The 27,846-nt window shown below is 45.0% G+C and overlaps 2 protein-coding genes across 6 annotated transcripts in view; both read left to right on the top strand.

Annotated features, from left to right (window-relative positions):
* The window catches only part of notch2 (notch receptor 2), a 42,681-nt gene extending 24,179 nt beyond the window's left edge, over positions 1-18,502 (top strand). The window contains exons 4-35 of one of the 3 annotated variants that reach the window (XM_063467444.1): positions 1,442-1,649; positions 1,789-1,922; positions 2,284-2,406; positions 2,839-3,072; positions 3,558-3,713; positions 3,801-3,986; positions 4,224-4,337; positions 4,463-4,576; positions 4,662-4,895; positions 6,422-6,532; positions 6,659-6,851; positions 7,100-7,245; positions 7,472-7,585; positions 7,705-7,824; positions 7,978-8,130; positions 8,371-8,599; positions 8,730-8,931; positions 9,293-9,446; positions 9,629-9,813; positions 9,922-10,054; positions 10,286-10,537; positions 10,629-10,741; positions 11,631-12,157; positions 12,246-12,578; positions 12,684-12,826; positions 12,927-13,137; positions 13,338-13,422; positions 13,508-13,661; positions 13,737-14,050; positions 14,131-14,278; positions 14,498-14,595; positions 14,894-18,502. In XM_063467444.1, the coding sequence (XP_063323514.1) occupies positions 1,442-1,649; positions 1,789-1,922; positions 2,284-2,406; positions 2,839-3,072; positions 3,558-3,713; positions 3,801-3,986; positions 4,224-4,337; positions 4,463-4,576; positions 4,662-4,895; positions 6,422-6,532; positions 6,659-6,851; positions 7,100-7,245; positions 7,472-7,585; positions 7,705-7,824; positions 7,978-8,130; positions 8,371-8,599; positions 8,730-8,931; positions 9,293-9,446; positions 9,629-9,813; positions 9,922-10,054; positions 10,286-10,537; positions 10,629-10,741; positions 11,631-12,157; positions 12,246-12,578; positions 12,684-12,826; positions 12,927-13,137; positions 13,338-13,422; positions 13,508-13,661; positions 13,737-14,050; positions 14,131-14,278; positions 14,498-14,595; positions 14,894-16,345 (7,073 nt within the window). In that variant the 3' untranslated portion in view covers positions 16,346-18,502. Of the gene's footprint in view, positions 1-1,441; positions 1,650-1,788; positions 1,923-2,283; positions 2,407-2,838; positions 3,073-3,557; positions 3,714-3,797; positions 3,987-4,223; positions 4,338-4,462; positions 4,577-4,661; positions 4,896-6,421; positions 6,533-6,658; positions 6,852-7,099; positions 7,246-7,471; positions 7,586-7,704; positions 7,825-7,977; positions 8,131-8,370; positions 8,600-8,729; positions 8,932-9,292; positions 9,447-9,628; positions 9,814-9,921; positions 10,055-10,285; positions 10,538-10,628; positions 10,742-11,491; positions 11,512-11,630; positions 12,158-12,245; positions 12,579-12,683; positions 12,827-12,926; positions 13,138-13,337; positions 13,423-13,507; positions 13,662-13,736; positions 14,051-14,130; positions 14,279-14,497; positions 14,596-14,893 lie in introns of those variants that run through there. The other 2 variants (XM_063467443.1, XM_063467445.1) reach the window with 2 other exon arrangements.
* Positions 18,503-20,075: 1,573 nt separating this feature from the next.
* slc35a3a (solute carrier family 35 member A3a) lies at positions 20,076-27,846 on the top strand. Of its 3 annotated transcripts, none has more exons than XM_063467447.1 (8): positions 20,076-20,398; positions 20,511-20,727; positions 22,954-23,108; positions 23,195-23,317; positions 25,339-25,507; positions 26,013-26,131; positions 26,274-26,407; positions 26,498-27,846. In XM_063467447.1, exons 2-8 carry the CDS (start codon positions 20,538-20,540, stop codon positions 26,586-26,588), a joined length of 981 nt encoding a protein of 326 aa, XP_063323517.1. In that variant the 5' UTR covers positions 20,076-20,398; positions 20,511-20,537; the 3' UTR covers positions 26,589-27,846. The 3 variants fall into 3 exon arrangements, with proteins under 3 accessions (XP_063323517.1, XP_063323518.1, XP_063323516.1); XM_063467448.1 differs by having other exon boundaries at positions 20,076-20,414; XM_063467446.1 differs by having other exon boundaries at positions 20,076-20,727.

Here is a 27,846-nt window from a genome sequence, read left to right as displayed (position 1 = left end):
ATTTCCACTTCAAAGCTTCCTTAATTATATTCATTATCTTGGCTCACACAAATACAGATGTGTTATTATTTTTTTATTATACATTCCACCTGTCACACTTTGCTGTGACATATATGATTAGATCTAACTCTCAATTCCTTTTTTCTTTTTACTCCAGAATAGAGCTGGGCGATATAAGATTTTTTCATATCACGATATGTTTTTTTCATTTCAGGCGATAACGATATATATCACGATATAAGCCAAATAACTATATTTGTAAGATTTAAATGTGCCGTTGCTCACGAGTAAAATGTGAAATAATCTGCAGCTTGTTTTGATTTAAATATTTATTTCCCATAGTAAGTTCAACAGGGTAGATGTACTTAAGGAACATGAGACTTCAGTTTCAGATAAATAAAGGCAAATATTGCAAACTACACAAAAGGCAGCCGCTAAAGCGTTTAAGTTTCAAAATAGAACAAACAAAGCAGACTACTAAATTGTCAATTCCACTTAGAAACAAAATATTAATTCTAAAAATAAATCTTAGTTCGTTTTACAGAAGAACAGACAAAATTGACTAACTTTTGTCAATATCAAATAAACTGAGAACTAAAAGGAAATTGTCAATCTCTCCTTTTTGTATAGCTTAGCTTTTCAAACAGTTTTAACAGTTACTTTAGTCTGACAAAAGCCGAATGACGAATTAGCGCTTTCAGTCAGAGATTGAGCATGCACCGGTTTATTGTAGTTCCAGACTTGCTTTCGGCACAATTTACAGTGCGCGCTACTCTGTTTTTTGTCAGACTTGAAATAACCGAAATACCTTCACACTACGGAACTTCTATGGCCCTTCCGTTCGACAATCTCTCCGGCATTGGAACCATCATCGGTTTTTTCTTCGGTAACCTTCGCTCACGCTCTCGGTTGATTTTTCTCTAGTCGGCAAACTCATTTCCTTCATTACCTGGGCAGCCATGCTGCAAAAACAAAACATGTGCACCTTGGCACTTGTGCTGTACGTAACAAGTCACGTGACGTGACGCTGCGGCTGTGATTGGTTTGGCTCTGCGCTACTTAATTTGGATTGGTTTTTTTTTTTTTGGGTTTTTTTTTTAAGAGGACAAGAGAGATGAAGCCTATCGCAATAGTTTAATTTTTCTATCGAGAAAAAGTTATTTCGCAATACATATCGTTATCGTTCTATCGCCCAGCTCTACTCCAGAAGTACAAACCAAAATACATGTCAACGCAAGTTAGTCCCGACACCCCCAAATCATCTATCAGTGATTTATTTTTATATTCAAGAAATAAAACGATATCAATAAAATTCTGAACCTTAGTTCCTAAACATAGAACATGGAAAGTTTGCACGCTGCTTTTCTTCTGCTTTTTAGGCTGCATTTCTCGATCGGTGACCACTAAATCTCCGCTCTTTGTGCACTCTTGCGTCTTTCAGGAGCACGTTGTGAGTACAAGGACAGCTGTCTCTCTAGTCCATGTGCCAACGATGGAAAGTGCAGCGCTCTCTCCGGTGGCAAATACACGTGTTCCTGTCCTCCTGGTTACAAAGGTCCTAGCTGCCTCAATGACACAGATGAATGTGAAGACACGCCCTCCCTGTGCCAGAAAGCAGGCCGGTGTGTCAACACCCACGGCTCCTACAAGTAAGAGCCTAGTTTTTGATACCAAATTCAAAAATGCTCACCGTCAACAGGAAACGCTGATCAAAATGATGTCGCTCTAATTTCTGCTTAAATTTGTGAAAATGATGTTAAGATGTTACCTGCTCTGCCTTTGATGCAGGTGTTTATGCACTCCTGGGTCTACGGGTCGACATTGTGAAAGCTCGTACTACCCCTGCTCGCCTTCACCATGCCTAAACGGAGGCACCTGTGAGCAAAACTTGGACATGACCTACTCATGCCACTGCCTTCCCGGTAGGATTTCAGTTTCCGAAATTCAAAAAAAAGAAGAAGCATGAAATAAAATCATTAAAAAAAAAAGTGCTACCACAGCTGTTATTTATGTATAAATGAAAGTAGGTTAGTGTTTCTGAATTGTTACACTATGGTGTTTTGGGTACAAATAGTCTGTTGTTGGCTGTGTCATATCTGACACGCAGCACTGTCAGACTGCTACAGTTAGCGGATACATACAACAGATACACACACGTGATGTTTATATAGCACCAGACGTTGTTAGAGGACGCATACTAGAGCATTATGCTTCACTGTCTTCCCAAATCAACACTTCATTAAAACCACTAATAATCAAATGTATTTATTTCATGTACGTCAGGTTTCAATGGCACTAACTGTGAGAACAACATCGACGACTGCCCCAATCACCAGTGTGCCAATGGAGGAACCTGTATGGATGGGGTCAATACCTACAACTGTCAGTGTCCTCCAGAGTGGACTGGTAAGGCACTTTCATGTGCAGTTATTTATGTGTGACTAACATTTTCCATATGTGCCACTCTTATCTGTGGCTGAAGATGACCTGAAGTCTGGAACGTCACCTCTCCATCCATAGCAGATTTAAAAACAGTTTTTTTTGACATTTTGGCTACGTTTGAATTTTTTCTACACACTTCTGAGGACTGCTAACTCTGCTAACACCTTTGCGTGGCATCCACAGCACTTCTGTTTACAAAGTGAATATGCAGGCAGCAGCTTTCTAGGGCTTGTCTCAGTTTTGTAGCACCGATGGTGCTTTAATGATTCAAAATTACAACATTTGAGTCCCTCTATGAGGAAAAATTATGTATTTTGGTTCCCTGTCAGAAGCTCAGCATGTTGTAATGTGGCAGGCAAAGGATTAACCTGTTCATTTTAAATTCCCCCCTCACAGGTCAGCACTGCACAGAGGACGTGGATGAGTGCCGGCTGCAGCCAAACACATGTCAGAACGGAGGTACCTGCAGCAACCTGCCCGGCGGCTACGTCTGTGTATGTGTCAATGGTTGGAGTGGACCTGACTGCTCTGAAAACATTGATGACTGTGCAACAGCTGCATGCAGCCAAGGCTCTACATGCATAGACCGTGTTGCATCCTTCATCTGCGTGTGTCCTCACGGAAAAACAGGTGGGCGTTCATATGAAACCCTGCACAACGTTAACTCTAGTGTAAATAATGGTGCCATGAGTTTGTACTGAAACTATAGATTTCCTTGACCCTTTCCTTGACCCTTTCCTTGGTACTTCAGAGAAATGCTGCTTTCTGTAGAACACGTCTAACCTTAACTGATGTTTTTCTAAGCACATGATGCCTGTTTTTGTTAAAGAATATTGCACACGGAAATGAAACTGAGCTGTTACTCTGTAAAACAGTCTAATTATACCATAGAATATGTTTTTGCATTTTCACCCTGCTGATTAGTCAGGACGGTTTTGGCGTTAGAGTAAGGTAAGCCTCCCCCAAGTAGCAAATTTGCATTGACTTTGTTTTTCTCTGAAACGGGTATATAACCATGCGCAGGAGACTCTCCGGGGACATTTTGTCTCACCATAGTTTGCATTAAAGTCTTTTATTTTTTTCACTCATTCGATTTGATGTAATGTTCCCCTCAGGTCTGCTCTGCCATCTTGATGATGCCTGCATCAGTAATCCCTGCAGAGAGGGCTCTCAGTGTGACACCAATCCCATTACTGGTATGTTCAACTGTAACTGTCCACCTGGATATACTGGGCCCACCTGCAACCACGACAGAGATGAGTGCAGCATAGGTGAGAGTCTTCTCAGTAAATAAGCTTTAATCTCTGCCAGCCTCTGTTCTCTGCTGTTATTTATATACCTCCGCTGTTTACCAGCAGGCACCAACCCCTGTGAGCACGGTGGGCAGTGCGTGAACACTGATGGTTCCTTCACCTGTAACTGTGTTCGAGGCTACGCGGGCCCACGCTGTGAACAAGACATAAACGAGTGTGCGTCAAACCCTTGCGAGAATGACGGCACTTGTCTGGATCGTATCGGGGAGTACACCTGCATTTGCATGCCTGGTAAATTTCTTGTAATTTTTTTAAAATAATGTTATATTTTAACACAAAATGTGATAATTGGCACACTTGAAAATTCAGTTTTATAGTCAGAAACGGGTCATTTTGCATTTAACCACAAACCTTAAAGTAAATAACAGCAGTGTCATCCACTTAAAGTTTGCTCTGTGTCCTTGATCCATGACCTTCAGTGTTTTTGTTGTTGCGAAATTGTATAGTTGTTTCTGTGTACTTGTGCAGGATACGAGGGGAATCATTGTCAGCTCGAGGTGGATGAGTGTATGAGCTCGCCCTGCCTGAACAGAGGCAAATGTCTCGATCAGGTCAGCGGCTTTATCTGCGAGTGCCCAGCAGGTTGGTACACCTTCAGCTGTGTTAGTGCATTCCCCTGACTCATTTCTGCCGACTGAACTGGTTTTTAAAAACTAAACCTTAAATGAATCTTATCAATATATTAATTTTGTTTGTTATGTTTCTAGGCTTCAGTGGGGACATGTGCCAAATAGACATAGACGAGTGTTCCAGCACGCCCTGTTTAAATGGAGCCAAATGCATCGACCGACCTAACGGATACGATTGTGAATGTGCTGAAGGTAAACGGAAATTGCAACATGTTTTTGACCCAGAAAGTAGTCGCTGAAAGTCAATTCACAGAGTAAGAAATTCCCCTCTACTCAGGCTTCACTGGTCTGCTGTGTGAGGAGAACATCAACGACTGCGAGCCAGATCCATGCCACTACGGTGTGTGTCAGGATGGTATTGCCACCTACACCTGTAAGTGCAATCCTGGATACACCGGCTCCATCTGTAATATCCAGCTCAACGAGTGCCACAGCAACCCTTGTCAGAACCAAGGACGATGCATTGACCTCGTTAACACCTACAGTTGTCGCTGTCTACCTGGAACCACAGGTCAGTACTGAGTGTGCTGCAAAGATTCTCCAGAATCTCATTTAATGGTGCAATGTGATAGAAATTGTGTCATGTGATATGTGGAACAAACACTGTGACGTTATTCATTGAGAAAAGCTTGAGAGAAAATGAAGTGTGATGAAAAGTCATTCTGAAACACGATAGTGTGGTCACCAAAGTACAAATGAATGTAATCATTAGAGCGGTTAAAATAGTTGTTAGTCTCTTAATGGCAGTCGTAGTTGCAGCAGTAGCCGTTCACACTGAACAGTTTTAGTTCTCATTCCTCATACAGAATTTTTAGAAGTATAAATAAGCTCTAACTGTGCTTCTGAGCAATTCTAAATAACCTATTTCACAAATGCTGTTTAAGTCCAAAGTTGTGTAATTGAGTCTTCTGGTGACTTGCTTAAATTGAATGAAAAGATCCCGGTCCCTCACATCTAGAGCCTCTCGTGTAGTTTGAAGTCTACAGTACTCTTCAGTGTAGCAGTCACAAGTCTCGGTCAGGCGGTTAAGCCCACGTTGCTTTCTGGATTAGTAAGATCTTCATTGTGTTTTTACCACCCCAAGGCTTGGTACTGAAGTCTTGCATTCAGGCTTCATTCTGTCACTTCCCCTCTTCTCAAAGTGTTTCTGTTATTTTGTTCTCCTTCGCTCTGTTCACATTTAATCATCATTGCTCTAATACTAATCACTGATGTCACACTTTAAAGCATTCCTGTGGTCTAGTAAAAAAAAAAAAAAAAAATATATATATATATATATATATATATATATATATATATATATATATATATATATATATATATATATATATATATATATATATATATATATATATGTATATATATATATATATATATATATATATATATATATATATATATATTTTGGTCATATTTTCTCACATATTGCTAAATTCCTTTTTTTTTTCTTTTTTTTTTTTTGGTCTCTTACGCCCCCTGGTGGTAAATGACATTCTGTCTATCTACATTTGAATGGAAGGAACAAGGTTTTTGGTACTGACCAGTACAGTATCTGTGAAGAGCAAAATGATTGCATTGTCCAAGTTAGTTTTAAAATTTGTCTGTCCTCTACGTGCAAGCAGTCGGTGGTGAAGAAGAGCTTCGCGGAAGAGACTTTGAGCACAACCGAGTTCAGTGTGAGGGGCATATAGAGACCACAAGTAAAAGGACGATAAGCAAACTTACCTGATAGCAGTTTAGCTTTTTAAAATTCATATATACTTGTAATCAAAGGCTGCCGCACAGAACATGAAGTCTGCTGGGTGTGCCGGACGTCCCAAAACTGGTCTCAGGCTAAGTCACGACAGCCAGCTGGTTCAAAGATCGTAGATTTTATAACAGCTGCTCACCAACTTTTCCTCTAATGCAACTCCTTACTCGCATTAATCATCAGATTCTTTTATTGTGCCACTTTTATATATTCTAGTGAAAGGATAAACTCTTAAACCCAACTGTTGTTACACGACATGAATTTATCTTTGTGTACTTTCTGCTCAGGTGTGAACTGTGAGATCAATGAGGACGATTGTGCCAGCAACCCCTGCGTTCATGGAAAGTGCCAGGATGGCATCAACAAGTACAAATGTGTTTGCACCCCGGGATATTCAGGTACGTTTTTGCCTCATGAACATCAACGTGTATAAAAGGCCTCAAAGCTGAGGCAGGATAAAGTGGCCTGAGATCATCACGTGCCCTTTTGATGCTACTAATTACCTTTAACTTGTTCTCTAACAGGAGTAAACTGTGAAGACAACATTAATGAGTGCATGTCAAATCCATGTTTGAGCGGGGGAACCTGCCAAGACAAAGTCAACGGGTTCCACTGCCTTTGCCCACCCGGCACCCACGGCCCTCTGTGCCTCTCTGGTAAAGACCATTGTGCTCATCAGCCTTGTCAGCACGGACACTGTGTCGAACAGCAACACGGGTAAGTTATGTCTATACTGGTGTTTTGTGTTTTACATTATTGGGATAAGATACAGTCATTTTTATTATAGTGGAATTTCATCCAATTAATTTTCTCACTACTGTTAATTTGCGCTTATGATATGCAGATATGCAGGTTTTGTTTTTTCCAGCATGTCAGCATTTTAAATTTAACATCTCTTCAGGAGCTAATGCTGTTACTGTGAGTTTTGTAAGTTCAGATTTTAAACATCTTTCCTTTGTGTGAAGGTACCGCTGTGAGTGTCAGGCTGGCTGGGAAGGACAGCACTGTGAGCTGGAGAAGAATGAGTGTCAGTCAAACCCATGTCTGAATGGTGGCTCCTGTGTGGATCGACACAACGGCTACACCTGTCAGTGCAAACTTGGCTTTGGAGGTAAACGCCACCGCTATCTTTCATTTTATATAAGAAGTATTTTAAAAATCTCCTCCAGTCCTTTCTAAATTGATGCACAGTGCAGAGGTTCCTTTTCGCGCCTGTGTCAAATGCCTGTGCTCAGAGAAATTTCCAGTTTCAGCAGACTCGGTTTCTGTTGAGAAACTTTGCCAATATCAGCGAAACATCAAGTCTGACACGTTATTGTTGACTCCTCTTTGATCAGGTATTAACTGTGAGAAGAACATTGATGAATGTGCATCTGGACCGTGTCTGAACCAAGGCGTTTGTTTAGATCTAAACAACGGCTACACCTGTCAATGTGGTCTGCCGTTCACAGGTCAGTGATGGCACATTTACTCGCATGTAATGTCACAATTTTAAGCTGCTGTCTAGCTATTACTTTGGAGAATATTTCCATATGCATGTTTTGATTATTACAAATCTGTGTGAAAATAGGTAAACACTGTGAGGTGGAACAAGTTCCCTGTGCCTCTCGTCCATGTAAAAGGGGAGGTGTGTGCCATCCAACTCCAGATTACACCTCTTTCACCTGTCGATGTCCTATCGGTTGGGAAGGTATGTGTTCGTCGGGATGCATTTGTGTGTGTGTGCTTGATGATGGCTGTCAGCCGTAATATTAGAACTACATTTCTAATATTACGTATCACCGCTGGAATTATGTCGTTCCAACTGTTTTTGGTTTTTGTATTTTTGTCCACACTTGCGTAGGTGCGCTCTGCGATGATGATGTAAACGAGTGCAAGAACAACCCTTGCAGAAACGGCGGTCGGTGCATAAACAGCCTGGGGAGCTACATGTGTAACTGTCTGTCTGGATACAGTGGACACAACTGTCAGATAAACACTGACGACTGCTCACCGAGTGAGTTTAATTTGGTCACTTTATTGTCTTTGGATCCAATATCATTGTAACTTCCACCAGTCTTTTATTTAATTTAATGACGTTTAAAATAATTAACCATCAGCGGTAATTTAATAATAACTCATAAAAGCCAAAGGTGCTCATACAGTTTGAGCCGTGCTCAGATGTGTGCTTGTTTATTCAGTAACTGGTCTAGTGAGCCTGTTCCACCTCTCGTCTGTGTTCGTCTGTGTTCTGCAGACCCGTGTCTGAATGGAGGCTCTTGTAGGGACGAAGTCGGGAGTTTCTTCTGTGAGTGTCGCCCAGGTTTTGAGGGAAAGCGCTGTGACGTTGAGATTAACGAGTGTGCCAGCCATCCCTGCAGAAACGGCGCCTCCTGCGAGGACTACGTCAACAGCTTTGTATGCAAGTGCCGACCCGGCTTTAACGGCATACTGTGTGAAAACAACATCCCCGAATGTACTGAAAGGTAAGCGCCCTGTTGACACGAGAGCCTAAATATGCTGTCTCCCAATATGTGCGACCTGAGTACGAATCGGTGCATATTTCTGCATCAGTAGATTTTAAAGACTTTCCCCGCTTTTTTTTCCTCCATCCAGCTCGTGCCTCAATAACGGATCTTGCATCGATGACATTGGTAAATTTACCTGCCGTTGTCATCCGGGTTTTTACGGTGAATTCTGCGAGTATGAGAAGAACGAGTGCGACTCTCAGCCCTGCAAGAATGGAGGCACTTGCACTGACGGTCTGGGCACCTACCGCTGCACCTGTCCCATGGCATACAGTGGACAGAACTGCCAGGTAAGTGTGCAGTGTGGGTCTGCATAATTCTGTAATTCCTTTGTACGTACAATGAGAGTTGACACATTTTAAAAGGTTAATGGGGTGTTGTCATCACCCTGCTGGGGTGCGGCGTTGACACCAAGTTTGTGAATGTGATAACTTGAGAACGAAGCTACTTATGAGCTTCAAATTGATACCATTGGTGCATCTACTTGGAGGCTGCTTCATTGCTTTCTGTAGAGCCACGACAGGTGGCCTCGTGCACTCAGATCTCTCATACTTGCTGTCTTGTTTTAAACAGTCGATGTCATCGAAGGCGCTGTGAGTTGTGCTGGTTTGTTTTTATGAAATGATTTTAAAACCTTCTTTTTGTATGCAGAACTATGTGAACCTGTGCAGCCAGGTGCGCTGCCATAATGGTGGCTCCTGCTCACAGAAAGCAACTTCCTGGACCTGCCACTGTCAGCCTGGATGGACTGGACTTTACTGTGATGTGCCCAACCAGTCGTGCCAGGATTTTGCCGCCAGGAAAGGTGAGGAAGTGGTTTTTGGCAGAGATATCGAGAGTGATAATGACCTACTGTTTATATTATTGCAAGGAAAATTTAAATGCTAAATGTAGCCCAAGGATTTTGTTACCTTCCTGCTTACAGTTTAATCACTGTAGTAGGCTGCCTCTGTACACGGTAAACTCATCATATGTGTTTGGCTGCAGGTCTGCAGTTGGAGAATGTATGCAAGAATGCTGGCCGGTGTGAGAATGTGGGAAATTCCCACAAGTGCCACTGCCAACCAGGATACACAGGCAGCTACTGTGAAGACATGGTCGACGAGTGTCAGTCAAACCCTTGTCGCAACGGTGCTACATGCAAGGACTATCAGGGAACGTATGAATGCGTAGTAAGTGCACTCTCAGTTTGATATGTGTGCATGTGTTGGCAGGTTTTATGTTTAGGTTCTATATGCAAACAACTGAGCTAACCTCTGTGTTTTGTTTCATTGTCCCAGTGTAAACCAGGCTACCAGGGGGTGAACTGCGAGTATGATGTGGACGAATGCCACTCTAAGCCCTGTCTAAACGGAGGAACATGCATCAACCTCATCAATCACTTTAAGTGCGCTTGCCCACCTGGAACACACGGTACGTGCACATAATAGGAGATTCGTTTAACAGCTGAGGAAGCTTTAAACTTAAAGTATGGACAGAAAGTGATGCTAATGTTTGAGGATAACCTTTCCTGCTTCTTTAGTTGTTCTTGACGTGGGAAAGGAAATGTTGATTGGACGTTGTACTTTTCAAAAAAGTTTCTCTTGATGGATCTAAAAATAAAACTGAGAGCAAATTAAATGCTGTCTGTTCTCTATGTCGTAGGACTCCAGTGTCAATTTAACGTGGATGACTGTGCCCCCAAGCCTGGCTCTCTGGAGCCTCTCTGTAAGAATGGAGGACAATGTGAAGACGGCGTGGGCGGTTACAAGTGCAACTGCCCGCCGGGGTTCACTGGTGACCACTGCGAGGGGGATCTGAACGAATGCAAGACTCGACCCTGCCACAGTCACGGCAGCCTCGACTGCATCCAGTTGGTCAATGACTACCAGTGCCGCTGTCGCCTTGGATACACGGGTATTTTTACATTAACCTCTGAAAACAACACAACAGCACCACAAGTAATTTTTGCTGGTTTTCTAAAAGGCGACGAATTGTGTTTCCTCAGGTCGTCATTGTGAATCCATGGTGGATCTCTGTCTGTCCAGTCCGTGCCGCAACGGAGGCGTCTGCTCTATGAACATGAGCTCGGTGCATGGCTACAGCTGTTCTTGTCCTCGTGTAAGTTTTCTTTAAAGCTGGCTGTTTTCTAATGTAAGCGATCTCCTCTTTATCCCACATATAGCCTTTACAGCTCTTGTTATTTGCCCATTGTGCTCATCAGTTTTTAATAACTACTGGTTAAGTGCTGGTGATAAAAGTAAATGGAAAAGGGCAGGCAGCCATAAGGCTAGAGAAAGACGAGCCATCTTTGTTTTTAATAAAGAAATCCAGATTATGCAGAAAACAGCAGGGAACAGTAAAAGCAAAACGGCAAAGGTGGTTACCTCCATTCAGCTTCTGAAACTGATCCAGTGTAGAAAATGAATAATGGCATGAATTACTCATGATAATGGTGAGATGCTGTGTTGTAAAGATGACACAACTTCATGTTTCACTCTACATGCTCTTCATTTTACACACCAGCAGGAACATAATACAGCCTGTTTTTCCAGAAATGTAACCACAGGCTACAGATCAGTTATTCTACACATATATACGTATTGCTGTACTTGGATGAGCAGGGTGAGGGATAGCACTGTCACATTTCATAAGCTAGTTTGTCTTAAAAAAAAGCCTATAAAAACGTATAAATGTTAATGATTGTCTTTGATTCTGCTGCCGTGTAGCTACGGCCACGACAACTCTCACATCTGTGGCGTGTAACATAACAGCAGGTTGGCTGTTTGTCGTTCTTCTGCCTGAACGTCAGTGCGTGTTTTTTCTCTGCACTAACCTCTTGCTCCCTGTCTGTTCTCATGCTTGCTTCAGAGGGCCACACCATGGCTCAGGTACAGTAGAGTAGCAACAGTCTTGTAGGAGAAACTAAATGCTTGTTGTAAAAGTTTGCCTGATAAAATAATATCTCCTGCCTTACTATCACACCTAAACAGCATGTTGTGTTTTATAGGGCTATACCGGGTTGGACTGTGGGGAAATGCAGGACTGTGCAGAACAAAGATGCCAGAATGGCGGGCAGTGTTTGAAGATGGCGTCCGGCCATCTGTATTGTCGGTGCAGGTCGGGCTTCAGCGGGCCACACTGTGAGAATGAAGTGGGATGTCGGTTGTCCTGCCAAAATGGAGGAACCTGCATGAAAGACCAGGCATACCCGTCCCAGGTGAGCTGCCGCTGCCCGCTCTACTTCTCCGGACGATACTGCGAGAACAGACAGATGACACCGATGCCCCGGAGTTGTCCATACGAAGACTGTGCAAGGCAAGCAGGAGACAACGTTTGTGACGATCTGTGTAACAACCATGAATGTCAGTGGGACGGAGGGGACTGCTCGCTTAAGAGGGAGCCGTGGAAAAACTGCACGGCCTCTGTTCCCTGCTGGGATCTCTTTAAGAACGGGCACTGTGATAAGGAGTGTGACAACCCCGGCTGCCTCTTTGACAGCTTTGAGTGCCAACTAACCTCAAACTCCTCCTGCAAGTATGTGACTCTCCCCTTGACTCTTCTGTAAACATGTGTTTAAAATCAAATCCTTACCTCTTGTTCTTGATTATGATTTCTGTGTAAGGTACGACCGGTACTGCGCGGACCACTATGGTAATAAAATCTGCGACCAGAGCTGCAATACGGAGGCTTGCGGTTGGGACGGCCTGGACTGTTCTGACATTCCTGCCAATTTTGCGGGCGGCACGCTGGTTCTCGTGGTCCGCCTGCAGCCTAAGGAGCTGCTGGGAGACCTGAGGGGCTTCTTGCGCTACCTAGGAGCTCTGCTGCACACCAACGTTCAGGTGAAGCTGAATGAAAACAACGAACCAATGGTTCTGCCGTACTATGGAGCACCGAAGGGACAGGGACAACATGCCCAGAGAAGCAAGCGGGAGCTGCACAAGGAGGTTATTGGGTAAGGATACGACAGACGCGTAATTTCTTGTCTGTGCATTTCTTTGCCAAATGAATCACAAATTTCTTGCTCACCGGTGACTGAATTTCACTTTTGATTGCACAGCTCCGAGGTGCACCTGGAAATAGATAACCGCAAATGTTCCCAGAGCCCCTCTCACTGTTTTTCAAGCACAGAAGAAGTCGCTTCCTTCATTGCAGCAGCCCACATCAAGGCTGACCTCCCTTACCCTCTAGTGTCTGTTGACAGTAAGTAAATCTGTCATTCAGAAATGAATGGAATATAAGTGCTTTATATGCATTTTCAAACTAAAACCTCTGTATTTACACTTGTCTTTGTACCATTCAGGCATTATTCGAGAACCTCCACCACCACCTCCACCACATCTGATGTATCTGATTGGAGTGGCAGTGGTTATTATTCTGCTCATCCTGGTGCTCGGGATGCTAGCTGCCAAAAGGAAACACAAACACGGCGTCCTGTGGCTGCCTGACGGCTTCATGGCTGCTAAAAATGACAAGAGGAGAGAGCCTGTTGGACAGGATGATTTTGATATGAAGTGAGTTCACGTACAAATGAACACCGTGTGCGTAAAACAAGGTGGAGAGGTTGAATGTGCTCAGGTGAAATACATGCTGTAATGCAAGAAGGTTGTTGTTGAAATGACCGCGATGAACTTTCAGGGGACCGTAGAGTATGACACAGATACAAGCAGGATAAGAGTCATTGTCTTCTAAGCTGCTTTTGTTTCTATATCAGGAATTTTAAGACTGATGGAAGCATGACTGATGGAAGTCAGAGTCAGAGATGGCTGGAAGACGAGGCTCCATCCAAGAAACCGAGAGTAAGTGAACAATAATGACGTTTGGCGCATACGGAAAGGCTTTGGTCTTTGTGAGTTTCACTATGAGATCTGTTGCTTTTTATAGACTGAAGACAAGCCCTTGCTGCCCATCGCTCTGGACGGAGGTGTAGATCGAAGAGAGTGGACCCTGCAGCATCGCAAAGCTGCTGACATCACCCTCACTCCTCCTCAGGCCGACCTGGACACTGATTGTCTGGACGTTAACGTGAAGGGACCCGGTGAGGGGAACAAAAACCTTTAGATTGGATAATTTTTCAAAAATCTGTCTCACTAATGAATCTTCACTCTTTCAGACGGCTTCACGCCGCTGATGCTGGCATCGCTGCGCAGTGCCGCCCCGGACTGCAGCCTGCATGGAGAAGAGGAGGAAGAGAGCGGAGATGAACCGGGACCGAGCGTCATCTCGGACCTGATCTCTCAGGGCGCGTCTTTGATTGCTCAGACTGATCGTACCGGAGAAACCGCTCTTCACCTGGCTGCCCGCTACGCCAGGGCCGACGCCGCTAAGAGGCTGCTGGACGCCGGAGCAGATCCAAATGCCCACGACAACATGGGGAGGACGCCGCTGCACGCTGCTGTGGCGGCTGACGCTCAGGGAGTCTTTCAGGTGAGACGCCTCTGCGATCTGGTGCAGATCAGTGTGACGGCCAGTCGCGTTTTATTCACTGTGTCTTTCCACCCTTTCAGATTCTGATCCGTAACCGTGCAACGGAGCTGGACGCCAGAATGAACGACGGCACGACTCCACTGATCCTGGCGGCCAGGCTGGCTGTGGAGGGCATGGTGGAAGAGCTGATCCACTGCCATGCTGACATCAACGCTGTGGACGACCACGGTCAGAAAACTAATCCTCTTCTTTGTCTGAAGCTTTTCGTATTTAATGTGTGAATAAATTCATTAAAGAATGTGAGTTTTAGTGTAGTATGTTAGCAGGACAAGCATATCCCAACGCAGGGACTTGCTGCGTTTACATTATTAGCTGTAATTTTAGCAGTAATAATAGTTTTCTGGCTAATGCGGCTCTGGTTCTTCTCTCATCTTCCCATCATTTTAGGTAAATCTGCTCTGCACTGGGCAGCTGCAGTCAATAATGTGGAGGCCACACTTGTGCTTTTAAAGAATGGAGCCAATCGTGACATGCAAGACAATAAGGTGAGATGTTTTGTTTTCATGTGCTGATTATAAATCACAACAAACACAAGGACAGTTGTGAGATAGAGCTGTAAAGAAAAAATAGCAGACTTTATTTGCAGAAACATATTTTCTCCCTAAAAGCTGTCAAAGATTTAAAAAGCTGCTCTGTGTTTGTTGTGTCGGCTGTGGGACACACCCTGTATGGGTTAAACTGACCGTGTAAACAAACTGTGGAGCCGGTCCTGCTTTTCCTGTTTGTTCGTATTAAAATAGGAGCTCCTTACGCTGTGCTTACCGCTCCCTTGGCTTCTTTCAGGAGGAGACCCCGTTGTTTCTTGCAGCCCGGGAAGGCAGCTTCGAGGCGGCACAGGTTCTCCTCGACCACTACTCCAACCGCGACATCACTGATCATCTGGATCGGCTTCCCCGCGATACGGCTCAAGAACGCATGCACCACGACATCGTCCGTCTCCTGGATCAGTACAATCTGGTTCACAGTCCCCACAACGGGCCTAATCACATGGGTGGAGGAGGAAACTCATCTGTTATGTGTGGAGCAAATGGAGCAGGCTACATTGGCATGCGCCCTGGACCACAGGGGAAGAAGAGCAGGAGGGGCGGGGGCACAAAAGTAGGAGGTGTTGGTGGAGGGCCCAAAGAAATGAAAGACATGAAGGCAAAGAGAAGGAAGAAGCCTGCAGGAGGAGATGGGGCAGCTGTAAGTGCTGGGGTGGGAGCAGGAAATGGAGGAGGCACGGCAGCAGGAAGCACCAATGGCGTGAAGGCAGCAGGAGGCCTTCCAGAGAGCTCCGTCACCATGTCGCCCGTCGACTCCCTGGAGTCTCCTCACTCCTACGCAGGCGACGTTTCCACTGCTGTCTCCACCACGGCAAACTCCCCGCCCCTGCTAAGCAGCCCCGCCTCCAGACAGATGCTGCCCCCTGTCAGCCACATGTTGGGACAGCAGCAGACCTGGGTGAGCATGAGCAAACACGGATACAGCCCCATGTTCAGCCTGGTTTCTCATCAGATCCCGGGATCCCACCCCAGCATGGCCCAGCACCACGGCCAGGGTTGCGGCGTCGGGCTGACCCCCATGAACGTCACCGTGACCAGGGAGCAGCTGCCGCCCATCGTCACCTTCCAGATGATGACTCCCGGAGCAGGCCAGACCATGCTGAAGCAGCCTCAGCAGGGGCAGGTGCAAGTCACACAGTCCCAGGGTCAGAACCAGACTCAGAGTCACTCCCAGCAGGCTCCGGGGCACCTCCACTGCACCCCGGGGATGATATACCAGATCTCTGATCAGATGGGCATGGCTCACGGGCTCCCTCACACCCTGCAGCACCCACATGCTGTCGGCCACGGAGGCCACGCAGGGATCGAGGGCCAGTCTCGGGCTCTGCCCTCATACCCAACCATGCAGAGCCCGGTGGATAAATACCCAACGCCTCCCTCGCAGCACAGCTACACCACAGCGGGCTCGGAGGGCACCACGCCCAGCCACTCTGCCCACCCGCCCAGCGAGCACCCGTATCTCACCCCCTCGCCGGAATCCCCCGACCCCTGGTCCTCCTCTTCCCCGCACTCCAACTCGGACTGGTCCGACGTCACCACCAGCCCCACCCCTCTGGGGAACTCCCACCACACACTGCCGTCATCACACCACACACACATTCCAGAGCAGGTGCAGCTGCAGCCGCAGTCGCAGCAGATGCCGCAAGCGTCTCAGCAGCCTCAGCTCGGAAACATGCAGGTGTTTGCGTAGGCGGAAGAGGAAGAAAGCAGAAACCGACTGACTTTGGGGCTTCTGTGTACTCATAGTAACACAATCAGTACGTTCTCACGTCTGTCTTTAATCTCTTATTCTTCTATAATAATCAGTCACCTCTTATGTTATCTTCTCTTTGTACTTCAGAAGACTCTGTATAGTTTCTTAAACATTTTTGAGTAAAAGTCTTTTGGAGTTTTTCTCTGATCGGGTTCTTCTAAGTCCAGTGAGGCAGCCTTTGCTCTTTGCTGGCTGGATCGAGACTTTTCATGTTTTGGCACCAAACACATAAACTGATCATCGAGGAACTTCTGACCAGCTGGTGCGGGATTTAAAAAAAGACCGGCGAGAAAAGACTGGGCACTTCCTGCATTGAGATCGTCCGTCTCTGTTCAGTGTAATAAACCTGCCAGTACTAACACCTCATTGAAACCATTCACTTTAATACGATGGGTCATATTCAGTGGATATTTTTACTCTCAAAGGAAAACCACATGTTTGTTGCATTCGTGCTTTCGCTGGGTTAAAGGGGAGCTGCACTGAGAGCCTGCTGTACGATCAGAAAGAACAACAAGTGCATGTAGCAAACGCACGGCGAGGCCTGCTGGGCGGTGCTGCGTGGGTCTGCACTCGTCATGTGAAAGTTTTCAAAGTATTTCAGAGGTTTGATGAAAGTAACACCTGGTAAACATCAAATATCTGCCTGCACACTTCAAAAGGTCAGAAAATGGAGCTCCACCTGCACGCTGTCGCTGCAGTCCTCGGGTGGTGTAATGAGAGTGTGCGGTTGTCTCTCTGCAGGTGGTACAGCTGTATTTGAGTAATTAATACTGAAAAGCGTACATTAGTTTGTCACCAGATTCAGTATGTTGTATATGAAAATGTACAGACACTCCGAGCATCTTCTGCTCGTTATATCTGAGCTTAGCATGTCTTTTGTTTTGTTTTTATATGAATACGGTGCACACTTCCTGTATAATTCTGAATCTCGCGGAGGCAAATCGCCACGTCTTTAAAGTGCCTCTGTTATAAATAGTGTTTCTTCCAAAGTTATATAACCATAGCTACAATCAGTGCGTCTCCGCACCTCTAACGGTCGTAAATCGTGCGTAGAAGGAGAAAGTCATTTGTCTTCTTTCTTAAGGTCGATGTTGAGCTTTTATGTGGCTGCTGTGTTTAAAACAAAAAAGGACAATCGTTCAGCATTCGGAAAAATCTCACATACCAAATTTTGTTTTATTCAGCCAAAAATATGAAACCTGTGTCCAAACTTGTCATTTGTTGTTCTTGTTTGAAAAGTCAGACACACAAAAGCTGCACCTTTCTGCAGAGTTGTATTTGTAGACCCGGCCTGAAAACTTCCCAAATCCACGTTTGTACGAATGTAGGGGCGCTCAGGCATCAGATAACTTTGAATTTTTTGTATGAATCACAGCAGCTCCAGTGCATATGCAAGGTTATGAGGTCATGTCTATATTCTGTATATAAAATGTTTTTTTTAACGTTTACTGTACTCTTCTCTGTTAACCAAATAGCCCATAATATACCTGCAATATGAAGTAGTTGTTACCGTGTTTGTGTGTTGTAGAACTAAAACTGATCAAACCTGTTGGATTAAAAAAACAAAACAAATGATCGAACGAATGCTTTACTGAAATAAAGCCAAGATCTCCACACACGCGTGCACGTACTGTCTTGTCCTGGAGCATCTTCGTGTCTTGGCAGGTTTTTACAGGTGTGTCATTTGCAGGTGGATATTTTTTTAGAGCCTCCATGTTAGATCTGGTAGATGTAGCGTCGTGTTTTTTGCTCGGCCTGGTAAATCTGCCATTTCTGAAGGTTAAACTTGAGTCAGCGGCTTTATTGTTTTGTCCTAATTGATTCAGGCTTCATCTGCATGAATCATCTTGGTAAGCGGTAAATGGATGGTATTCATATAACACATTTCTGTTCCTACTGAGCACTTAAAGCCACGTGTATACAGTGCTTTTCTTTATGCACACATGGATGCTCTTTAATCCCTCCTCAGACGCACAGTGCAGACGTTGTACTGCCAATAAAGCACAAAGGTTTGAACAGTGCCTAGGATTTGGATAGAGTATTTTCATATAATGCACATGTATTTATATACTGTTGCATCACTACATAAATACACCAAAGAAGCCAAACTGAGTCATTTCTGTCCTTTAAATCTGCATTTGAAACTACAGCAGTGTCTCTGGGTACTGCTCCGCAGGTCAAAGGCAGGGAAGTGGACATGCAATCCCTACAGATAATTAAGTTATAATACTGTTGCTTTTTACAGTTACACAGATCGATTGAAAACACGATTGCGTGTAAATGAGGCATTTGTGAAATGCTCATAAACAGGGGCCCAAACATCAGATAATAAACACAAAATACAGCATTTTGAATTTTATTTAACCAGGAAGAACAAAAGGACTTTACGCACAAATCCATGCAACAAGTACAAGATATGAAAATAAAACACAGAAACAATCAAATGTATAAGCTGCACTGTCAATAAAGGATGAATACCTTAAACAAAGGAAATATTAACACAGTCTGAAGTTACTGCATCCCAGTCATCTATAATCACCTCACATTCCTGAAGTTTCTTTAGTTTTAGTTGACTGCAGATTATTCGAGGAAAGCGCTGCAAACCTGAATTCAGTGTGAACCTTTGGGACAGACAGATGAGTGAATCCTGGGACTTTGTAACTTCCAACATTTCTCTGCTGAATGCAAACCAAGAATAGGCTTTTAAATAAGAAGATCTCAGTGGCGGTGACATGATCACTGGTGTAAAGACAGATTTAGAGAGCCTGCTTAGGTCTGTGGACTTCTGTAGGTCACAGTAAAACTTGTAAGATTTTAAGTGTGTATTTCTTTTCCTCTGTGTTATACGTATGAGAGGAAAACACGGTCACCTCACAGAGAGAAGGTCCTGGATTCTCTCCGTGTGGCATTTGCATGTCTGTGTGGGTTCTCTGGCTTCCTCAGACCGACTGCATGTCAGTCCAAAGACGTGCAGTCGGGAGGTTATGTGAAATGGTTATTCTAAATTGCCTATAGGTGTGCATGGTTGTCTGCCGCTGATGTGACATTGTTTAATTATTATTATTCACATCTGCACCATCAGAACATCTGTTTTCAGCACCAAACCTCAGTGTGGGAATGCCGACACACTCGCTTTCTGCATGTTCCTTTATGACTTACAGACACACGCACTAACTCATACCCTACCACACTTAAACACACATCACACACCAAATCTCGTCCAGGAGATACAATACTGTCAGAAGTCTTTTTGCTTCCTAATGTAAGAATCCTTCCAAGGACACTGATTAAATTCTATTTTATGCCTCAGTGTGTTTCTATGTATATACTGTAGTTTATTTCATTGGCAGCCTGTCCAGGATGTACCTGGCCTCTCACCCTATGGCATCTGGGATAGGCTCCAGCCCCCCTCCGCGACCCTGAAATACACTATAAATTATCAGACATTGAGAAAAATGTTCCATCCCATTAACTTCAGAAGTTTAAAACCATAAATCCTTTACTGAAAATGCAAATGCAAATCGTTTAAATGTAAAACAATAATAACAATAGAGTCAGATATTTTCTGTTTGGAGTTTTCTTCTCCCGTTTACCCTGCCGAGGTGCTGCAGTTCCCTGTCAGGCCAGCAGGAGGCAGAGTCTCACACGAACCCGAAAACGACGAGAACACGAAGAAGAGTTGCTAACGCGGAAGTCGTCCGGGATCTTCACCTGGCTGGAGTTTTCTTCCCCGTTGAGACACTCCGTGTAATTTACTCTTTCTTCTGGTTGATGTTTTAAGCGGGATGGCGGGTCGTGATGCATTGGTCGGCGTGAGCGTGCTGAAAAGTTAACGGGCGGTTGATATCCGGTGCGGGTCAATGGACGCCAGGACCTGAGCTGCTGTTTTGACAGCTGTGGTGATCCGACAGCACCGTGTCCATCTGTCCGTGTGAGGAGCCGCAGAGAGCGGACAGCGCAAGACCGAACTGAGCGTCTGCGAAGTTACTGGTGAGCGGACCGAAAGGTGAGACCAACCGTCGGCATTTCCCACCGCCTCGGAGTAAAACACCTGCTTCTGTTCTTGCACCCCCCGGCTCTGTTCTCCTCTGCTCCTCTTCAGTCTCCAGCTGCTCGCCGAAACGTGGCCATGGCTTCTCCCCGGCTCAAGTACCTCTCTCTGGGTGTGCTGGTGTTCCAGACCACCTCCCTGGTGCTCACCATGCGTTACTCCCGCACCCTGCAGGCCGAGGGCCCGCGGTACCTGGCCTCGTCAGCGGTGGTGGTGGCTGAGGTCATGAAGATCCTCACCTGCGTCCTGCTGGTCTTCAAGGAGCACAGTGAGTCCGTGTACACAGCTCCCGGTACCGGCACCGGTCCTGTCATGTGTGATAAACTTTAGGCCACAGTGAAGTGTTATACATGCTCAAGTCCAGCTGGATGTGAGCAGGAACCATCACGGTGCCGTCTGAGGTCTGGCTTCTTTGATCTGTAAAGCACAAATCATGCTGGCCTTGTTGTTTAATCCCAGAACATGAAAGATGATTTAAATGTTAAATATGCCTGTGACTGAGCAGCTCCTGCAGCAGGAAGGCAGTTCAAACTGATCCAGTGATCCAGGACCAGCACTGTGAATGCTTGTGACTAAAGTGATCTTATCTTATTTCAGCTTCAGTTCTGTGTTTGTTTGTTCAGAGTTTACCGATGTTTGCTTCATCAGAGGTCATTTCTTCCCGATTACCTGAGAGGTTCTGTTTGTGAGGTAATCAGGATGAATTCTGAGAACTTTCACTAAAACTACAAAAAACAGGGATCCACACGTCCATGTGAGCTTCCTGATTAGATATCATCAGTCCAAAAAAACAAAACAAAAAACAACCCTCTAGCTGGGCTGTCGTGTCTTGTTATTTTATCTTCCACCCGTGGGTCTTCGTTTCCCTTTACCTTGCTTCGCTCCGGTGCCGTATTTGCTTTGTGTCTGGGTTTTCTGTCATGACTGCCTCACACAGCTGTTGATCTTTGTCTATTTGCAGAGTTACAAACATCTCATGTGCACAGATGGTCACGTGATCGTTTGCAGGCCTCTTATTTCAGACAGAATCTTTTTAACGCGACTGAAACTGAGAGTCCTGCTTTAAATTGGAAATGTGTCAGTGTGCGTGCAGCCTGAGGATTTGCAGTCAGGTTTGGTGGACTGGTCCTGTCGTGCTGAAACTACAGTTGGTGGGTTTTCTGGATCAGTGAGGCTCAGAATTCGTTTTTGGATAATAGCACAGTCTTTTTTTCTGAAAACTGAAAAGTACTTCATTCACTGGTCAGCAAATACAGATGTTTTTAGACACAGTCTCTGTTTTCAGAGGCTCAGAAGTAATTGGACGACTGCCTGAAACTGTTTCATTGCTAGGCTAGGTGAGACGTCTTCCCTCAAAGTATTTCATTAATTTGTAACAAAGTAATTTAATTTTGGTATTTCATTCCAAATGAAGCAGATAAGAGATCTGTAGTTGTTTCCAACTGTTGCACTTGTATTTCATGGCTTTTAACTGGAATACGAGATTGAACAAGATGTTGGTGCGAGGCCATCATCAGGCTGGACGTGACCCGGCCCCAGATAAGGATGGACGATTATATTGAATTAATGTATAATATAAAAATAAAAGCTTGTTGTTTTTGTGATATTTTTTTTTCAGTGACCAGTAAAACTCTGAGCCACTTACCCGGTTCTGTTATTGAATTATTATCATTAACATTAATTATTAACATGTGCTCAGGAAACAGACGTTCATTAACTTGAACTTGAATGACGGGAAGAGAAAAATATGGAGGAGGAGAAAAACGACTCATGATCTGAACAAATAGCACATTGTCTGTCAACCACGGTGGAAGCGGCATTATGACCTGGGCGCGTACGTCCGGGTCTGAGTCACCGGAACCAGCCCACTCACACTTATTGATGATGTGACTGCTGATAGAAGCAGCAGGATGAATTCAGATTCAGCCAAATGCTGCAAAGCAAAACTGTCCGAAGAGCCTGAGTATGCTGCAAAAGCAACCCGAGAGGTTCTCACAGCAAAGAAATGTGATGGTCTTCAACCGCCAGGGCAGTCAGCTGATGTCACTTCAAGCTTTTCAGCTATCAAACACTAAACTGAAGGCAGAAGAAAGTAAAGATGGCTGCCGTACTTGGCTTACGGAACATCTCAAGGAAGGAAACGCAGGATTTGGTGATGGCTGTGACTTTAAAGCTAAAAGTCGGCACTGCAATCATGTCTTGGTTGTTTGATTTAAAATCCAAGTTCCTGGCTCTGACTGTAAAGTTGGATTTCTGAGCCTGGACTAACAGGAGCTCGTCAGGCGATGTGTTTCTTGCAACGGGCCACAGCTTTGGCCAGAGAGACTTCAGCACTGTTTTTACTTTCAAAAAATTAAAAACAGTGACGGGGAGTCTTCAAGAGGCACTGAAGCGCTCAGTCATCTTTGCGTACTTTGATTTCACTCTAAAGCTCCAGGCTTGATTAGAATTTATAATCTATACGTGTGGTTTGTGTCTTCTTTCCACGCTGCAGGTTACAGCATGCGCGCTCTCAACAGCGTCCTCCGTCAGGAAATCATTCACAAACCCGTAGAAACACTGAAGCTGGCGATCCCCTCGGGGATCTACACACTGCAGAACAACCTGCTGTATGTCGCCCTCTCCAACCTGGACGCAGCCACCTACCAGGTAAGCAGCACGGCAGGTTAATCTGCGGGCCTCATGACCGCCGTGACGACCGGAGGATTGATCGCTTGTTTCTTTGTCTCCATCAGGTGACGTACCAGCTGAAGATCCTGACCACGGCCCTGTTCTCGGTGTCCATGCTGGGCCGCAGGCTGGGCGTCTACCAGTGGCTCTCACTGCTGATTCTCATGGCTGGCGTGGCCTTCGTGCAGGTGCCGTGCATCTTTTCTAACTCGAATCACTTTTTCACCATTTCTTGAGACAATCAGCTGATCGTTGCATCTTTTATTTGCTCTCTTAAAAAAGCTAAATGTTTAGAGATAGTCAGACATAAAACGCAGGAATGAAAATGCACCTCTAAGGCTGATGGAGGCGAGCTCAGAAATGTTTTGAGGCTGACAAAAAGACATTCAGGAAGTAAAATGGATTTGTGTATTCAAATCACAGTCAGCTACTTTACTTATGTTCGCTATGCTCAGAGAGAGACTGGAAAAAGCAGTGTGTGCACGCAGCTGACACTTTAGTCCTCTTTGTCTGCTGAGCATTTACTCACTGAGTGTGCTGTTTTTGTATTTGTTCTGATATTTAAAGGCCAAATAAATAATGCGGCTTGTACTAGAAGACTGAGTAAATGTTGGCTGCTGATGAATGATGTGTCAGAGGAGGAATGACTGTTTTCATATCACCTCCTCCTCCTCCTCGGCTAAACAAAGAAAATGACAATCGGTCGGCTTTACACCTAATCTGAGAAATATTTAGCCGCGAACGGATTTCAGTTTGTCCAAGGTGCAGGAGTGACCGTAGCTTATCAGCGGCACTCCGCGAAGGCTCGCACTCACGTCAAATATGTTACTAAAGAGCAACTGTTCTGTTTCCATCTCAGACCCTACAAACACACAGAAAGCAGAGTCTGCAGAGAAACCCTGCTTCTGTTTCGCTGCTCGTTTCCAAGCTAGTGCTGTTACTTTTCACCCAGCGAGGTTTGTTTTGGAGCTGATGGTGCTGATGCTGGAGGAATTTACCAAACAGTAGCCTCACTTTGTCCTGAATCTTCATTTATCCAAAGATTAAAGTGTGAGATTTCTTCCTCTGCACATTCAAAGCTCAGCATCATCTTTTTTGTGCGTTAACGCCTGTGTTTTCCTGCTTACTGCAGCACATCACACAAGAAGTCTCACTCTGCAGCTTTTTCACAACGCAGCAAAGCTGTGACGATGCCGTGTCTGAATATTAGGTACCCGGCATGAGGGATTCAGTGAGACTTCACTGTGAATGATAATCATTACACAAAGTTCCAGTTTACTAAGTACATACGAGTTTCTCTGGAACGCGCATGTTGTATCCGCTGGATGTTTCATTGGATGTAAAATACACAGCCCAGGTTTGTTTGTTTTCTCTGGGCATCATCACGTCGAACCCTGTGACACACTGGATTGTGTAGCACTGAATATTTTTGCAGCATGTACTTTTATCCAGCAGGAGATGTACAAGAGAAGAGAAGTCTGCTCCACGCAGTTATCGTAGACTGTATCTAAATGATGGAGGATAGGTTACCCATTGGCTCCTGTTTGGAAGCTTGGAGTGACTGAATGTGGATGAGAGGTGTAAGTCATGAGCCATTATCATAGACTGTGTGGGTGTAATACACAGGAGCCGATACCTGCTCCTCAACTGTAAGGTAAACAACGCTTTTCGAGCAGCAGGTCCCATTATTTTTAATGTAACTGCATCAGAAATGCTCCAAAAAACACAGTGACTCCAGTTCACTGATAGCTGTGCCTGCCTGTTTTAGGACCCATCTGCTAGTCAAAGTAACCGTGACCTTTAAACGGGTGAACCTGGATAAAGTGTACTTGAACCAATAAAGAAGTTTGTTTCTGCTTCCAAGATGGACGTTTCTCACAGCAGTCTGTAGAGAGTGACTCACGTTTAGAGCCAGAGAGCTGGGGGTGAGATCTGGTCTGGTTCTGTCAAATTAGCCTCTGAGCATCTCTGACGCTGGCCTGTCAGTCTTTTAAAAACTCAAACCTAAAAGCTGCTGTGCTGCAGGACCTCGAAACACACAAAGCACACTTTGGACTGTTTCGTCACATTTTGAGGTGGATAGTCATTCCTTGAAATGTTTGTTGGGTTACGATTTAACTTCCTAATCGTACATGTGGGGAGAAGAAAGCTTGAAAGAGTTTGTTTTTTCACCTGTGAAAATTTAAGGCTCTCCGGTTTGTGCTTGCAGTGGCCTTCTGACTCTGCCTCCGAGAAGGAGGCCCCGTCTGCGGGCTCCCAGTTCGTCGGCCTCGCCGCAGTGCTGGTGGCGTGCTTCTCCAGCGGCTTTGCTGGTGTCTACTTTGAGAAGATCTTGAAAGAGAGCAAACAGAGCGTGTGGGTCCGCAACATCCAGCTGGGTTGGTATCTATCACCAGGCAAATCAGTCGCGAACTGATATACAGCCTGTTTATGTTCTTGAAACGCAGTCCAGCGCAGTAAAAAGTATGAAAAATAATGTGGAGGCCAGAAGAACAATGATCTGAGATGCTGTTGCTTAAAAGTGATAAATGGACCAGGAAGCTCCCATGTGTGCAGCGGTTCCTCGGGTCTTTGCTCAGGGAGCCAGCTGGGCTTTTTACCCTCCGATATGTTTCTGTTAGATGAATGTTCCTGTCTAGTTTATTTTTATCCTGGAACGTGTGAGTATGTGCTGAGTCTCCTGCGATTCCCACTGAGCGTACAGCATCTTCACCTGTGTTAAACCTCAGAGCCTCAGCAGCAGGAACATCAAAGACGATCAAAAACAAGCATTTAATCATTAATTTAGGCCTGATTTTAGTGGAAATATTCTTGGTATATTACTTAATAGAAAACAGCAGTGTTGGGAATGTCACTCTGAAGCGCTCCGTCTCTGCGTTTCAGGGATGTTCGGCCTGGTGTTCGGGCTCTTCGGGATGATGGCCTATGACGGGGAGCGAGTGAGGGAGTCTGGAATGTTTCAGGGATACAACACGGTCACCTGGACTGTTGTAGCACTGCAGGTAACTTTCACTCGCTGTGCTGTCGCGTATATTGTCGAACTTCTGGGCTAACAGACTGTTTAACGCTGGGGCTCGGACTCCCCGTTGGCCCTACAGGTCATGCCTCTGTCCATCTGTGTCTCTGTGTTTGTTTTCTCTTCAGGCCCTGGGTGGTCTGGTCATAGCAGCGGTCATCAAGTACGCAGACAACATCCTCAAGGGCTTCGCTACGTCACTCTCCATCATCCTGTCAACGCTGATATCGTACTTCTTGCTGCAGGACTTTGACCCAACCAGGTAAAGAAAGCAGTCGCTATCTTTTTCTCTGTTTTTTCCTTTTCACTTTTCTTTCTTTGAGCTCAATGAGTTTTCTGCTCTTGCCTGCAGTGTTTTCTTCCTCGGGGCCGTTTTAGTCATCGTGGCCACTTTCCTGTACGGCTACGAAGGCAAGCCTTCCCCCAATCCCAGCAGGGCGTAGGACACACGGCTGAAACTACAGCAGCCGCGGGAGGTCGTGCTGACACGAAGACACGAAGGGAAAGGAGGACTGGAGAAAAAGAAGGGGAAAGGTCTTTGTCATATAGTGTGAAAACATATAGGAGGATGTAAGCAGGTTTGGATCAGAGGAAGGTTTTTGTTTTTTTAATGTTATAACAACGCTGTGATGAGTCTCACACCAAAAGTGCCTCAGCTGAGAAGGAGAAGCAACGAGAGACGAAACCAGGAGGGCGTGTTTTACTTTTCTTCTGCGATTACAACAGCACACATAATCCAGCTGCCACGCCCGGTGAAGGGAAACTGGACCGACTGATTGTCTTTACCAGGAACTAGTCTGACTGCCTGTTAGTGTTACGGCCACGCCAGTCACCCAGTGTAACAAAGGAGCAAAGAACCAGAGGGTGGGCCTTTCTAACTATTCTTCCAAGCCACATTTGCCAAGTAGCCCAGTGACTGCCGCCTTCACCTCGGGGTGTTTAACGCTCTAACAGGTACTCCTGTCCTGTTTAAGCTCAGAGTCTGAATGAGCTTCAGCTCTGAAACTACAGCACCTCAGCGAGCTCTGGGTTAGGCTCATAAAGGCGTGTTTCTATAGGCTCGAGCCTCAGAAGTACAGAAAACACTTGCACTACGGTAGCTACAGTGACCATAACCGGTATTGTTTTCTCACGTTGCATTTTCTTCAGCTATTTTTGAAATATGGAGTGTTTTTGTTGCTAAGCAGCAGTCTGCGGGTCACCTCTGACAAACGTACACATTGAGCGCGAGTGCCAGGACTGTTACGCTGAATCCCTCCCTCAGTTCAAATTTTTAACAGCGAGAAACAAATCGAGCTTCTGTTTTGTGATGCTTTAACAGCTGGTGGTTAATTGAAGCAGTGTTTTTATTTGAGAAGTTACACTGAATATTGGAAATCATGTTAACCTTTAGTGTAAGTATGAGCACTGTTGACATTTAAATCTATAAATTAATGGGCGGTTTAACTTATTCATTAGGCTTAGCTTACTTTTCAGAACCACTGGTGACGGTTAGCGTGTCCTCTGCCTGTGTAACGGTGTCATTTGGTGAATTTTGTGGCGGAATAATCAGAATGTGGTCCAATGAAACTGAAGCTGGTTACATCATTTACAGAGAAAGTAACGTTTGATTGTATGATTTTGGGTTTTTTTTTTTCCTGAAATTACTTTTTTTGGGATAAAGCGGGTATAATTAAGAACTTTATTATTTTAATTACCAAT

This window comes from Pelmatolapia mariae, linkage group LG23, assembly GCF_036321145.2.
Source record: "Pelmatolapia mariae isolate MD_Pm_ZW linkage group LG23, Pm_UMD_F_2, whole genome shotgun sequence".
In the NCBI taxonomy this organism is placed as follows: domain Eukaryota; kingdom Metazoa; phylum Chordata; class Actinopteri; order Cichliformes; family Cichlidae; genus Pelmatolapia; species Pelmatolapia mariae.
The sequence above is the reverse complement of the archived record's forward strand: the minus strand, read 5'-3'. Positions and strand labels throughout refer to the sequence as shown.